The sequence below is a fragment of the Labeo rohita genome, chromosome 4, assembly GCF_022985175.1.
Source record: "Labeo rohita strain BAU-BD-2019 chromosome 4, IGBB_LRoh.1.0, whole genome shotgun sequence".
In the NCBI taxonomy this organism is placed as follows: Eukaryota; Metazoa; Chordata; class Actinopteri; order Cypriniformes; family Cyprinidae; genus Labeo; species Labeo rohita.
This window is the reverse complement of record NC_066872.1, coordinates 23,435,205-23,449,007: the sequence shown is the minus strand read 5'-3', so window position 1 is coordinate 23,449,007 and position 13,803 is coordinate 23,435,205. Positions and strand designations below refer to the sequence as shown.

At 34.3% G+C, this 13,803-nt stretch overlaps 1 protein-coding gene across 5 annotated transcripts in view; it reads left to right on the top strand.

Moving 5' to 3' along the window:
- Window positions 1-13,803, top strand: part of celsr1a (cadherin EGF LAG seven-pass G-type receptor 1a) — a 94,004-nt gene that overhangs the window by 53,714 nt on the left and 26,487 nt on the right. For all 5 annotated transcript variants that reach the window (XM_051108573.1, XM_051108572.1, XM_051108570.1 and 2 more), the window contains 3 exons: window positions 9,044-9,201; window positions 11,814-11,977; window positions 12,079-12,204. In XM_051108573.1, the coding sequence (XP_050964530.1) occupies window positions 9,044-9,201; window positions 11,814-11,977; window positions 12,079-12,204 (448 nt within the window). The remainder of the gene's footprint in view (window positions 1-9,043; window positions 9,202-11,813; window positions 11,978-12,078; window positions 12,205-13,803) is intronic.

The window sequence follows — 13,803 nt, the reverse complement described above, 5'->3', positions numbered from 1 at the left end:
ATAGAGAGTCAGAAAGCTCTTAGATTTCATCAAAAACATCTTAAGTTGTGTTCCCAAGATGAACAAAGGTTTTACAGGTTTAGAATGACAAGAGGGTGAGTAATTAATGAGCTATCTCTTGAACATACCCACCTTCACGGCTCTGAGAAAGCCGTATTTTACGAGTAATGCGAAAGTGTAAGATGACTCTATCATCAGTTTTTTCATAGTGTTTTGTAGTTTTGTGTGTAACCCAATCCGTTGATTGACATTCTGCACTAATCCCTCATAACACAGTTGTCTTCTCATTTAACTGACAGGCCAGTGGCAGCAGCGGCGGATTTATCTGAAAGCTGAGCGGTTTTACCTCAACTCCAGGGCTTCCATACAACCGTTACTGTCAAACCCGAGCTCAGTTTGCCCCTCTGGGGAAAACACAAGCCATTTAGGGTAGTTTAGAGTCGTGTTCTCCTGTACTGACTTGTGTTAGCAGTCGAAACACTGGGAAACGCTGATGTGAAGGTAGACTCGGGGCACGTTTGCATATCGGTGATTGATTCTTCGTCTTGTGCTTGTAGTACACTGGATGGGCTGAACCGCACATGTCCAGAACAGATCATTTGAGAATGTGAAACTTAAGAATCCTGCTCAGAGCAGAAACATTGATGTACCCTTAAGACTGCAATTTTGAGCCCTGCAAATGAGCTATCAAATGTACAATGTACCCAAACAGTGCCAAACATCTCTAAAGCAAGTTTCTCATAGAGTCATGCCAGGCTTACACTTTAGCTTTATTAATATTGCTGATGGATTAGGAAACGGAACAAAACTTCATTTGTTGAGAAGAAATGTTCTTCTGAATGACAGACTTTTAGAATTTTGTTTCGTTAGAGTGTGGGTGGATTCGAGAGGAGGCTTTGTTTTGCTTTTTGTGTATTCGAGTATTCTTTCTGAAACATCGAACTTGATTTCGAAAGAACATGAAAATCCTGTTTTCCATGATTTTTTTAAAGCAATTATTCCTTCATACTTCCCCCTGGTCTGTTCGGGTGAAATAAAGGTTTGAGTGAGCCTCTCTCTCTGACCTCATCCTCTGTCAGTAGCTGTTGGGATCAAGTGTGTTGCCATGGCTCCAGCAAACCCTCCGTCCCTAGAGACCCGTGTGTAGAGGTGACGGGAGTTTTCAACACTCCAGAGAGAAAACCTTAGCTGGAGGCCTCTTTTAAAGGAAAAGCTTACTCAGAAATGAAAATTCGGTTATCATTTACTCACATCGTGTTGTTCCGTTTACATTCAGTTGCACTGAGGACCAAAACTGTTGCAACTGCACCAAAAATATGATCTGTACAATTTTATGACTGTATTTTAAACCTTTTAAAGCTATACAGTAGCTTTGTGTGAGAAACAGGCTGAAACCAAATTAGTTTTTCACAGTCTTCTGATAACTTAAGATTAAGATATTAAGATCTTCTGATAACAGAAGATTATCTGTGAAACATCGGATGGTTGAGTCAGTGAGCTGAACTTGAAAACTGACTCAATTTGCAAAGTAAATATTGAATTTTCAGATGAGTGATGAGTTTTTATTTCTGGGTGAACTATTTCTTTAAGACTGTTTATTTAAAAACCAAGAAAGCTCAGACTCATTCTCTTTGATAACAGAATCACTTCATAAATTGCTTTATATTTATATTTATTACATATAAATCAAATGTTTTGGTCAGCCATAGCCGAGCTAAGGAAAGTTTTAAAAGGTCAAGCTGATTTCACAGAAGAATTACCCAGAAACCAAAGGAGGGGCAGAGGGCAGCACCCTGCTTTAACAAATGAATGCACACAGAGGGGGAATTTATTATGGCTGAATTGTGCCTGCAAAAACTATAAGCGCTGTTTTAGCATTTATGTAAAAAAAAAAAAAAAAAAAAAAAAAAGTATCATGCAAATCAAATTACGGCACAAACCCATAAATGCAGTTATACTGTACATAGAAAAAGACAGTATAGACATAAAATACATAATATTTTAATGAATTATAGAAATTATATTATTTAATATTTTACTTTTTAATACAAGTCATCAAAAATAAATAAAATAAAAATAAAATAAAGATATTACACTTTTAAAAATATGAAATAAAATAAGTTTAAGTACAAAAATGACTTAAAAAGTAAAACAATCATGATTAATCGCATACAAAATAAACGTTTGAGTTTGCTTAATATATGTGTGTGTACTGTGTGATTATTATGTATATATAAATACAAACACAATTATGTATATATTTCATAAATATTTACAAATATATGTATTTATTATAATTGTTATATAATTTATATTGTATGTAAATAAAAATATTTTGTACAAAAATAACATATTTTTCTCAAATATATGAATGCACCTGATTAAGTTGGCCTGAAGTTCAGAAATAGGACGTTTATTATTATGTAATAATATGTGTGATTCAATGATTGTTATATATTCCCAATATTCTCTACCAAAGAGAAATGTAAAGAATCTTCATATATTGTTACCATATCAACTTGGCATCAATTTAGACTTGTGAGAAACCCTCATTTCTCCAGCATCCGGGTTTATGTACCACCCTCTCTGCCATGAAACCAAATACCACATCTGCTGTGCTGGATAAAATCACCTGCATTATTGTGCCTCACTGCCATATCATATAGGGGAGAGGTTTGGGTGAACAGCAATAATAAAAAAAAAAAAAAACACACTTAAAAGGCCCCTGATCCAGATTCATTCATAGTAAAACATAAATATGCAGTGTTTTAATGTGCAGATGGATTTTGAGGAAGCAGCCCGGGGTGAAAACCTCACGCAAGTAGACACCTGCCTTTGTCAGAAGCCGGTGGATGCATGGTATGCAGCCAGATGCTGAGATCAAGTTTGATTGAGATACCGAGTTAGTAAAACACTAGTAGCTAATATTTTTGTTAAACAGTTGACGGGAACTGTACAAAACCTTCAGTATGGTGGTACCTGCCCAAACAGCGCTCTCATCTGTGTCTGAGGTGCATGTTTGGAGCCCTTCTTGTTTTCTGTTTTGCCAGTAACATGTGGCATGTAGCCAGAACCCCCAGAGATCTGAAACTACCCCCAGCAAACCCAAAGGTTACAGCCTCACCAGAGCGGTTTGTAGACCTCTGCTGTTTTCACAGAGAAAGAACAGAGGAAAAGTCGATTAACAAGTTCAAAGCGGGATTAGTGATATTTAGGCTAATAGGTTTTAGTTATCGAACATTGTACGTCAGTCATTTGAATTCCACAGTTTCGTTTTCAAGTATTCAAAATTAGTTTGTTTCGCAGGTTTGGGAAATAGCAAAACTTAGTGGGATTGTGAGTTATGGCGTCTTGTCTCAACACAGAAGTCTTTGTTTAGGTCTTTCGGTCATTTTACACCATGCAAAAGAGCAAACGAGGCTAATCTGACTCAAATTGCACCCGGACGCACAAGGGTTTAACACTCAGACAAACCCTTAGGTAAGAAACAGTAGTGAGATCTTTCTCAGTTGTTTATCCTAGATAGCAATGAGTTAAAAGAAGAGCAAATGGAGTCTCTGCTGAAATCCTTACTTCTCAGACTTTTCTCCTGAGAGTTTCAGCTGTGCTCAGATATGTTAAAAGTCTACAATCAATAGTCTGAGAACTTAGTATGAACTCAAAATGACACAAAGTGAGATATTAGCAAAGCTCTGTATAATACAGTCAGTGTGAATGGCCATAATATGACACAAGTGTGTTTCAGAGATAAAAGGGGGAATTATTTTATCCATGAAAAGTAAATGTTACTACCTGATTTCATGACAAAAACGTACCTGTGGGAAATTTTTCGCAAGACATGAAGTACCAATATGTACATATCATTGCAGTTTTCAATAGAAATGAACACCAGAGGTGGTAACACAGCGAGCACTTGTAATCGTTTTTGTATACAGTTATGATTACAGATGTAACAAGCTTGCTCATGCGGAATCCTTGGGTACGAATCCTGTGAAAAACATGACTCATGATGAAAGAGCTGAAAGATGAGAGATCGAAAAACTAGCTAAGACGTTTTTGTTTATACTATCGGGTAGGTGTCGGTGTAGTGCAGATTGTACGTTATTTAAAAATGTAACAGAGTGTTAGAGTTATAGCTCCACTTAACGAACATTTTAAACCACAACTGTGGTGACACGTATAAAACCAACATCACATAAAACGTACCATCTGTTTTTTAGCGTCACTCAGTGGACATTTTGCATTGAATATGTCACGAAACGTACATGGTGATACGTATTTCGCATCTTGCGAAAATATTCCCACAGGTACGTTTTTGTCATTAGAACAGATTGAGAATAGAGGAAGTCTTAATAACCGAGTTTACTAAAACAAGGTTTAAGTAGCTATTTCCTTACTGATAGACTACCTGATTTCATGATGAAAACATACCTTTTTCGCAAGACGTAAAAAAACAATATGTATATATCACTACAGTTTCCAACAGAAATGAACACTAGAGGCAGTAAAACAGCGAGCTCTTTTAATCGTTTTGGTAGTTATGATTTCCATATGTTTCGCTTTTCCAGATGTAACAAGCCTGCTCGGTAATTAAGTCGGCACAAAATGGGACTTAGGATGCGGAATCCTTGGGTACGAATCCTGTAAAAAACATGTCTCAGAATGAAAGAGCTGAAAAATGAGAGATCGAAAAACAAGCTAAAACGGCATGATTGCGTTTTTACGTCACATTCCCTTTTGCTCATACCATCGGGTAGGTTTAGGTGTAGTGCAGATGGTACATTATTTTAGGGTTATAGCACCACTCAATGGATATTTCAAGTCAGAACTGTGGTGACAAATACAAAACCAATGTCACATAAAACGTACCATATGTACATTCATCTGTTCCGGGGGAAAAAAAACAAACACTGTTTTAGCGCCACTCAGTGGACATTTCACACGAAATGTACATGGCGATACATATTTCGCATCTTGCGAATAAGTTCCCACAGGTGCGTTTTCGTCATGAGATCAGGATGAGAATAGAGCAAGAGTAAATAACTGAGTTTTTTTTATTGGGAGAGCAAGTTATTACATTTTGATGAAACAATATAAAGACTTGTTTTCGGAATTTTATGCACGAATGAATCATTGAACAGTAAAAAGAGGAAGTTGATGAGGAAGGAGATGTTCTAGGCCACTCTGCTAGTATAACAATACATTTGGTCTCATTCAGCAAATCATGAACTGTGTCTTATCGCTGCCTTTTGTGATTTTTCGGATGGTGGCTTTCTAAAAAACAGTGGTTTCCTGCAGCGTTTGGCAGCTGGAGTGTTGTTTTTCTACTTCACCGATTAAGGGGTCAGATAAATGAGAGAAATCAAGCAGCATGAAGCTGAGCTCCTAAATCAAAGGCAGTTGGGAGAACATACCTGACCCGGTCTGTTGTTGACTGTTGTGCTGCATGGTACAAGGCACACAGTTATTGTGCTCCAAGTCATGTGATATATAATTGTTTGTTGGTTTTGTACTTTTTGTTCTTTTCTTTAAGTTGTAATTTCAATTCAGCAGTTCTTATAAAAATGGCTGCATTAACAATTTACATATAAATTTGTTAGTTCTGTTTTTTGAATAAGACCCAGTAAATAAAGTCAGTTCCTAAGTTGAATGTGTGGCGTGAGTATAGGATTACAGATATTTTTTTTTAAAAGACATAAATATCAACCAATTACATTTTTAAATATTTAAATAGAATTTGTCTTCTCAAATCCTGAATCTAAATCTAAATGATTAATTCAAACTAAACAATTAAAAAAATATATTTAAAACATAAATTTAAGTCCTTCATATAAATCCACATGTTAAATCCTGATATAATTTTATAGTTATGCTGTAAATTTGAAAAATGAAAATATTAATGTTAAGTGTAAATCTTAAAATGTAAGATTTATACGTAATTATTTAAAAACAAATAAGAAAGCATGCCATACAAGTATACAAAGTGTGTATATACAAGCGGTTCCAGATTAGGAGCCAGATATGTGTTGAAAGCACCCAGCATGACCACAGATATCCATCTGAATAATACCTCACACCCTCATATCCTGCTGGAAACAGGCCAGATGAATGTGGCAAAATTCACCTAAACAGTGTGTTTCCTTTGAAAGACAGACTCCTATAAGATCTTTGAAGCTGCTTTTGTCTACTTTGGTCTGCCCTGGTAGGATTTGTGTGTGAGACCATGCTCCTTAAGATTCCTGTTCTATTCATCCTTTACATTTCCATGGGAAACTGATAAAATATGCCTACAGCTAGACAGACAGAGAGAGAAAAAAAAAGTAGAAAATACATTTTATACAGGTATAACTGTATCATTTTGAATGATTTTTAAACTATAGGCACTTTTGTTCTTTGTGCTTTTAAAATATAAACATTAAAAATGATAAATTAAATAAACTGCTAAACTACTAACTAACGACTAAACTATGCCCAGCATCATATGTATTACAAGACAATTGTCATCCTTGCCTTTTTCTTTCTTTCTTTCTTTCTTTCTTTCAAATAACATATCTACTTTCCTCAACATTGCATTTTATTCATGTATTTTTTTCGTAAAATTTGCTTCTTTGTCTTTTAAATTTCCTAGTTAGAATTTTGGAGCCTAAATACACTATTTACAATTACAATTTGATATAATCATCAATCATATTAAAGTCATTAATAACATCATGTTTTCCTGCGTTTTACATAGTTTGTTTGATTGGAAAACAAAACTATTCTGTTTATTTCACTCATTCATTCAATCAGTCATTCATTCAGTTATTCATTTGTTTGTGTGATTGCTTTTTTGATTATAAATGATGTTTTGTTATAGTTAAGAATTGAAAGTTGTGGTCTAGGATGAGGGTAAACGAAAATTCTATAAATAGAAGACGTCTGCAAGTTGCAAACAGTAATGTGACCATCAAGTAATAAAATAAGTTGAAATCTGTTCGTATTAATAAAATTAACCCCTGGGACTTTGTTTGTCAGTATTTGAAGTAAACGCTAAGAGAGATATTCATATATATATATAGCAAGAGGAAGGCAAAAAGAAACATAGACTCAGATGGCACTTAATGGAAAATGTGAGTGTTTTTTTGCAGCAGGAAAAAGTCATTTCTGTAGGAGTGGCAGTGATAGTTCAGATAAAGCTGCTGTGCATTGGAAAGTGTGCAGTGCTGGGAGTAAATGCTTACACACGACACAACTTTTCTTTCCGACTGTCACTTTCCTGCCGTGCATTACACAGCCAGACAAATGACCCACATCTGCCCTGAGCTTGGTGTTTGGAGCTAACACATGGGACATAGATATATCTCCTGTAAACAGCTTTGATCTTTGAGCTCGTGCATTCACGCATGTGTGCGCATGGGATTCTATAAACATCCGGAATCATCTTTACATTAGGAACATACTCATGAAATAGACTTCTGAAATGAGATTACATGAAAGGTGTTAGTTGAAACATTTCTGTAATTTACAGAATTTAAAAAAAAAAAAAAAAAACATAATTAAAATTTTACAATTGTTTAAAAAATATTGATTAGATCAGATGACTACATTGCAAGAGGCTGGTGTCTGTACTAGAATAGAAAAAGATGAGAATCTGCAACAATGTTTGCAATGCATAAGATTACTTGCAGTATTACATATTATTTATGTACCCATGTGAAAAAAATGCACTTTAGCAAGAGTAACTTTAGAGTTACGTTAACTGCGATAAAATTAAAATGTATTATATTTTACATTTATATTAAATACAATTAGCTGAATCAATTTAAGTAGGACTTCAGTACTTAATATGTAATTTTAGGACTTAATATGTACTTTCATAATTACTTTTATGTCATTGAAATATGGTTAAAGTGTACTGCCAAATACACTGACAAACATTTATGGTAAACTAAAATATAATTTAATGTATTTTCTTTTGGCATTTGTATGCCATGTATTTGAATCTGTAATTACACATTTTTAAAGGTTAGAGTTTATTCTGTTTAAAATACATCAATTTAAATTGTACTATTGAATCCAACAAAGTACTTTAAATTTGATTTAGTAAGTGGGTCCACACATAAAATTAAGTATATATATTTAAAGCACAATGAAAAATTATTAAAACAATGATTTACACTTAAGTGGCCTTTTATTTCATTAATATTACACTACCCATCAAAAGTTTTTGAACTGTAAGATTTTTTTATGTTTTTTAAAGAAGTCTCTTCTGCTCACAAAACAAGCATTTATTTGATAACATTTTGAAATATTTTTAGTGTTTAAAATAACTGTTTTCTATTTGAAAATATTTTAAAATGTAATTTATTCCTGTGATTTCAAAGCTGAATTTTTGCATCATTACTCTAGTCACATGATCCCTTAGAAATCGTTCTAATATTCTGATTTGCTGTTCAAAAAAAAAAAAAAAAAAAAAAAGGAAAAAGAAAGAAAGAAAGAAAGAAAGAGAAAGAAAGAAAGAAAAAACAAACAAACAAAAATTCAAATCAGCATATTAGAATGTTTTCTGAAGGACCATGTGACATTAAAGATGTAATGATGAAGTAATGATGCCGAAAATTTAGGTTTGATCACAGGAATAAATTACATTTTAAAAAATATTCCAATAAAAACAGTTATTTTAAATAGTAAAAATATTTCACAATATTACTGTCTATTTTGAATTAAAAAAAAAGCAGGGTTGGTGAACAGAAGAGAACTCTTAAAAAAAAAAAAAAAAACATGAAAAATCTTACTGTTCAAAAACTTTTGACTTGTATATTATATGCAAATATAGTTTCAGAAACATACTTTTAAGATGAAGTACAGTACAAGTGCACATTTAATATAAGAATAAATACAAGAAAGTGGATAGCAAAAACTGTTGCTAGTTTTGCAAGAATGAACAACACTCTCACTGTCTTCAGAAGGTGTAAAAATCTGGTTTCAAAATATGTTTCTGTGAGTCTGTGGTCATCATGTTTGTTTTAATCTGTAGCTTCTTTTGCATTTCTTCTGTTTTCAGCCTAAGATAAGTCATTTGGGGTTGCCTCAAGGCCCATCGAGTGAAAAGGTGGCCGTAGTCGCGGTGGACGACTGTGACATCGCCATGGCCGTGCGGTTCGGCAGTCAGATCGGCAACTACTCCTGCGCTGCCCAAGGCACCCAGACAGGACAGAAGAAGTGAGTGTATCCCTCTGTCTGTATAAATCAGACAAGAACGTATTCTTCTGATAATTATTCTTTGGTAATTATTCATAATAACACTTTTGTTTACTCTCTCACGCCCATTTGGAATCTTTCAGGACACATGTCCAAAAATCTTTCATTTGTGAAAGATCTTCTCATACTTTTAAGTGGCAATTGCTGCATCAGATATTGTTGCATGCTAGAACAGGGCTGTGCATTAAAATACTTCAAAGAAAGAACAACAGATAAATTTGAAGGTTTAACCCGTCGCTCCAGTCTGATAAGCACCGACCTGTTTTATACTGCATGGCAACATTCCACTCCCTATGGCTGTGTTGTCATGGACACAGTGATTGACAGATTGGCCAGGACAGGTCACACCCCCTTTTACCTGTCTTGCTTTTCTCATAATCCTTTTTAGCTATGCTATTATGAGGGATCAGAAGGTGTCAAATATAAGGAAAATCTTATAGTTTTATGATAATTTACATCATACAAGAAAGTTCGAAATTTTACTGTTGGAATCTTTATTAAACTGTTTATAGTGTTCACAATATTACTGTTTTTAGCCTTTGTCGGATCTCAGTCGGATCTCGCGAGATCTTGTGACGGTATAACATTTTACAGTGTTTACACTAGAGCTGCACGATTAATCCTTAAAATATCAAGATCTCGATTCAAACACCCACGGAATCTTATTCCTGAATGACAAAGATTTAGCTATGTCTATTAGGACTGTTTCATATCACGAGTGTCAGTGGAGTGTGAAAAGCACGTTTTGTCGCTGCCCACGTTAATGAATCAGAGGGTCAGGGTAAATGTAAACGCAGAAAGAGCAACACACTTTTTTGAACAGTCTTTTTAACCACATTATAATCATTATTTATGTGTTACAGACATTTAAATAATAGAAGTACTGGGATAAAAGTTTATAGGTTGGGTATAAACACATCGTCTACAGTAGCGATCAAAACGAAAGAGATTTCAATAGTCTTAATGAAGTGAGACACTGACTGCTTCATTGAATGTTTTTTTTTTTGTTTGTTTGTTTAAATGAATATATATTTTTAAAAGACTTAAGCAATGAACAGTTTGTCAGAACCACTAGTAAATGAAGTTATTTTATATTAGTTTTCTAATCTTTTGTCTCCAGACTCGTGAGAAAATCATGGTCTCCAATTTATTAAAAACAACTGGGATTCTCAATTTATCCAGAATCGTGAAAGTCTTGTTTAAATGTTGTTTATTACTGCATATAATTCATAAAAATGAAAGTTTAATTTCATAAAGTTCAAAATGCACCTACATTTCTTTGCATTTGGTCTTTTTCAGTTGAATAAAAGACTATTTTCCCTATATATTTCATCATTGGGGATTTCTTAAGAAAAGTTTAAAAATCTCGTCTCGTCTCATTCTCGTGAACCCAGTCTCATGTCTCGTCTCGTCTTGTGGGATAAGTGTCTCGTCACACCCCTACTAAATCTTTTTTTAATTATTATTTAGTAGTGCCCTTCAGAAGCTACAGAAGATACTTACATGTTTCCCAGAACACAAAATAAGTTAAATTTACCCTGATCTTCAAATTCAAAAAGTTTTCACTCCCTGGCTCTTAATGCATTTGGGTTTCCTTCTGAAGCATCAGTGAGCATTTGGACCTTCTGTAATAGTTTCATATAAGTCCCTTAGTGTGAAAAGATGGATCTCAAAATCATACAGTCATGGCTGAAAAGGGTTCAAATACACAAAAACCAAAAATAAATAAATAAATAAATAAATAAATTGGAACTTGAAGGATTTTTCTGAAAAACAGCAGGCAGTTTAACTGTTCAGGACCAACAAGGGACTTATGAACAACTATCACTAAAAAACAACAACAAAACAAAACACACAAATGTGGATAATTCAGGTAACAACACAGTATTACAAATCAAGTGATTGGAGCCATTTTTATAAATTCAACTATTATTTTCTCCCGTGGACTATATGTAATTATCCTTTATGTGATATATCTTATTTAGGTTAGTAATAAATAAAAAATAACATGCATTTTGTATGATTCCTATTATTTTGGTAAAATAATTAACATTTATTCTGCAAGGTGTATGTAAACTTATGACCTAAACTGTACTTTAAATGTATGCGCAAAAAGTGAAGTAAAATGTGGGCTTTCACGTATGTGTAGAACTGAATTCATAGCGTTTCGAAGTATGCTCCATTTTTATAGCATCTGTGAACACAGGCACTCGACAAATTTGCACTAGAAAGGTTCATCTTTGTCAAGTGTTTGCGCTATTTCTCTCCAAAAATTATAAAAAAATCAAATTGCTAATTCGGGCATATGTTGTTGTTGCTGTTTCCAGTAGTTTGGTTCTTGTTGTTCTTTAGCCCCCTTGCCAACTAATTGGTATAAAATTCAAGGCACATGAAAACTCGTGCATACTGTACTAATACGCAGTGCATACTAGGATATACATAAAAAAAACAATGTATACTTTAGGCTTTAGACAGTACAAAGCAGGACAGCTCACTAGATTGTGAGCTTTTGATGCCATTAACTTGTTAGAGAGTTTGGTGGCACATTTTAAAGTTTTGTTTTCCCTCTTTAGGTCTTTGGACCTCACTGGGCCTCTTCTGCTTGGCGGGGTGCCCAACCTTCCAGAGGATTTCCCTATACGGAACCGGGACTTTGTGGGTTGCATGAGGAACCTGATGATTGACAGTAAATCCGTAGACATGGCCAGTTACATCGCCAACAATGGCACCACTGAAGGTCTGACACAAACCATAACACAATTCAAAATTATAGTTTGCATTGCAAACTTGTTTTTAGATTGATGTAACTCAAAACCGGTATATTTACTGTACTGTCAGGCTGTCCAGCGAAGAAGAACTTCTGCTATGAGGGTTTGTGTCAGCATGGTGCTCAGTGTGAAAATAAGTGGAACACCTACTTTTGTGACTGTCCTGAAGGACGGGGCGGCAAGAACTGCGATCAAGGTAGGTGGGACTATTTGGTAGCGTGCCACTGGACACGAATGCTTGTGCATGCATGCGTCGAACATCCGTGTGTGCGTTTGTTATTTTGAACTAGGTGTCGATTGCTCACGGACTTAAAGGAAGCAGGCAGTGGCGTTAATGTAATGGTGTTTCCTGAAAGGGAAATGTCTTCACAGATAAGCATCAATATGCATTAAGCATATGTTGCTAAGCTAACACCTTGATACTCTAATGTGTTAAAATAAAAATAAAAAAGGTAAAATGGTCCATTTTAATTAGATTTGCAGTTTAAGTCAAAAGTTTACATACACCTTGCAGAATCTGCAAAATGTTACTTATTTTACTAAAATAAGAGGGATCATACAAAATACATGTTATTTTTTATTTAGTACTGATGTGAATAAGATATTTTACAACTAAGGGGCTTATATGCAACTATTACAGAAGGTTCAAACACTCACTGATGCTTCAGAAGGAAACACAAGAGCTGGGGGGTGAAAAACTTTTGAATTTGAAGATCAGGGTAAATTTAACTTATGTTGTGTTCTGGGAAACATGTAAGTGTCTTCTGTAGCTTCTGAAGGGCAGTACTAAATGAAATATATGTGACCCTGGACCACAAAACCAGTTTTAAGTTGCTGGGGTATATTTGTAGCAATAGCCAAAAATACATTGTATGGGTCAAAATTATTGATTTTTCTTTTATGGCAAAAATCATTAGGAAATTAAGTAAAGATCATGTTCCCTGAAGATATTTTGTAAAATTCCTACTGTAAATATATGAAAACTTAATCTTTGATTAGTAATATACATTGTTAACAACTTCATTTGGACAGCTTTAAAGGTAATTTTCTCAATATTTTGACTTTTTTGCAGATTCCAGGTTTTCAAATAGCTGTATATCGACCAAATATTGTCCTAACAAACCATACATCAATGGAAAGCTTATTTATTCAGATTTCAGATGATGTATAAATCTCAATTTTGAAAAATTGACCCTTATGACTGGTTTTGTGATCCAGGGTTACATATATATATAATATTTAGGCAAAATATGTAAACATCTTCATTCTTTTCAAAAGTTTTCACCCCCGGCTCTTAATGCATCATGCTTCCTTCTGAAACATCAGTGAGCGTTTGAACTTTCTTGTAATAGTTGCATATGAGTCCTTCAGTTGTCCTCAATGTGAAAAGATGGATCTCAAAATCATACAGTCATTGTTAGAAAGGGTTCAAATACACATGAATGCTGAAAACCAAAGAATTTGTGGGACCTGAAGGATTTTTTCTGATGAACAGCAGGCAGTTTAACTGTTCAGGACAAACAAGGGACTTATGAATAACTATCACAATACAAAAAAGCACAGCTGTGGATCATTCAGGCAGGGCCGTTGCTATTAATTTCTGGGCTCTGTGCATTCAGGTAACAACACAGTTTTAAGAATCAAGTGTATGTACACTTTTGAACGGTATAATTTTTATAAACTCATTTGTTATTTCCTCTTGTGGACTCTATGTAATGTAATCGTCTTTTATATGAAATTTCCTATTCAGGTCAGCACTAATTAAAAAATAACATGCACTTTGTATGATCCCTCT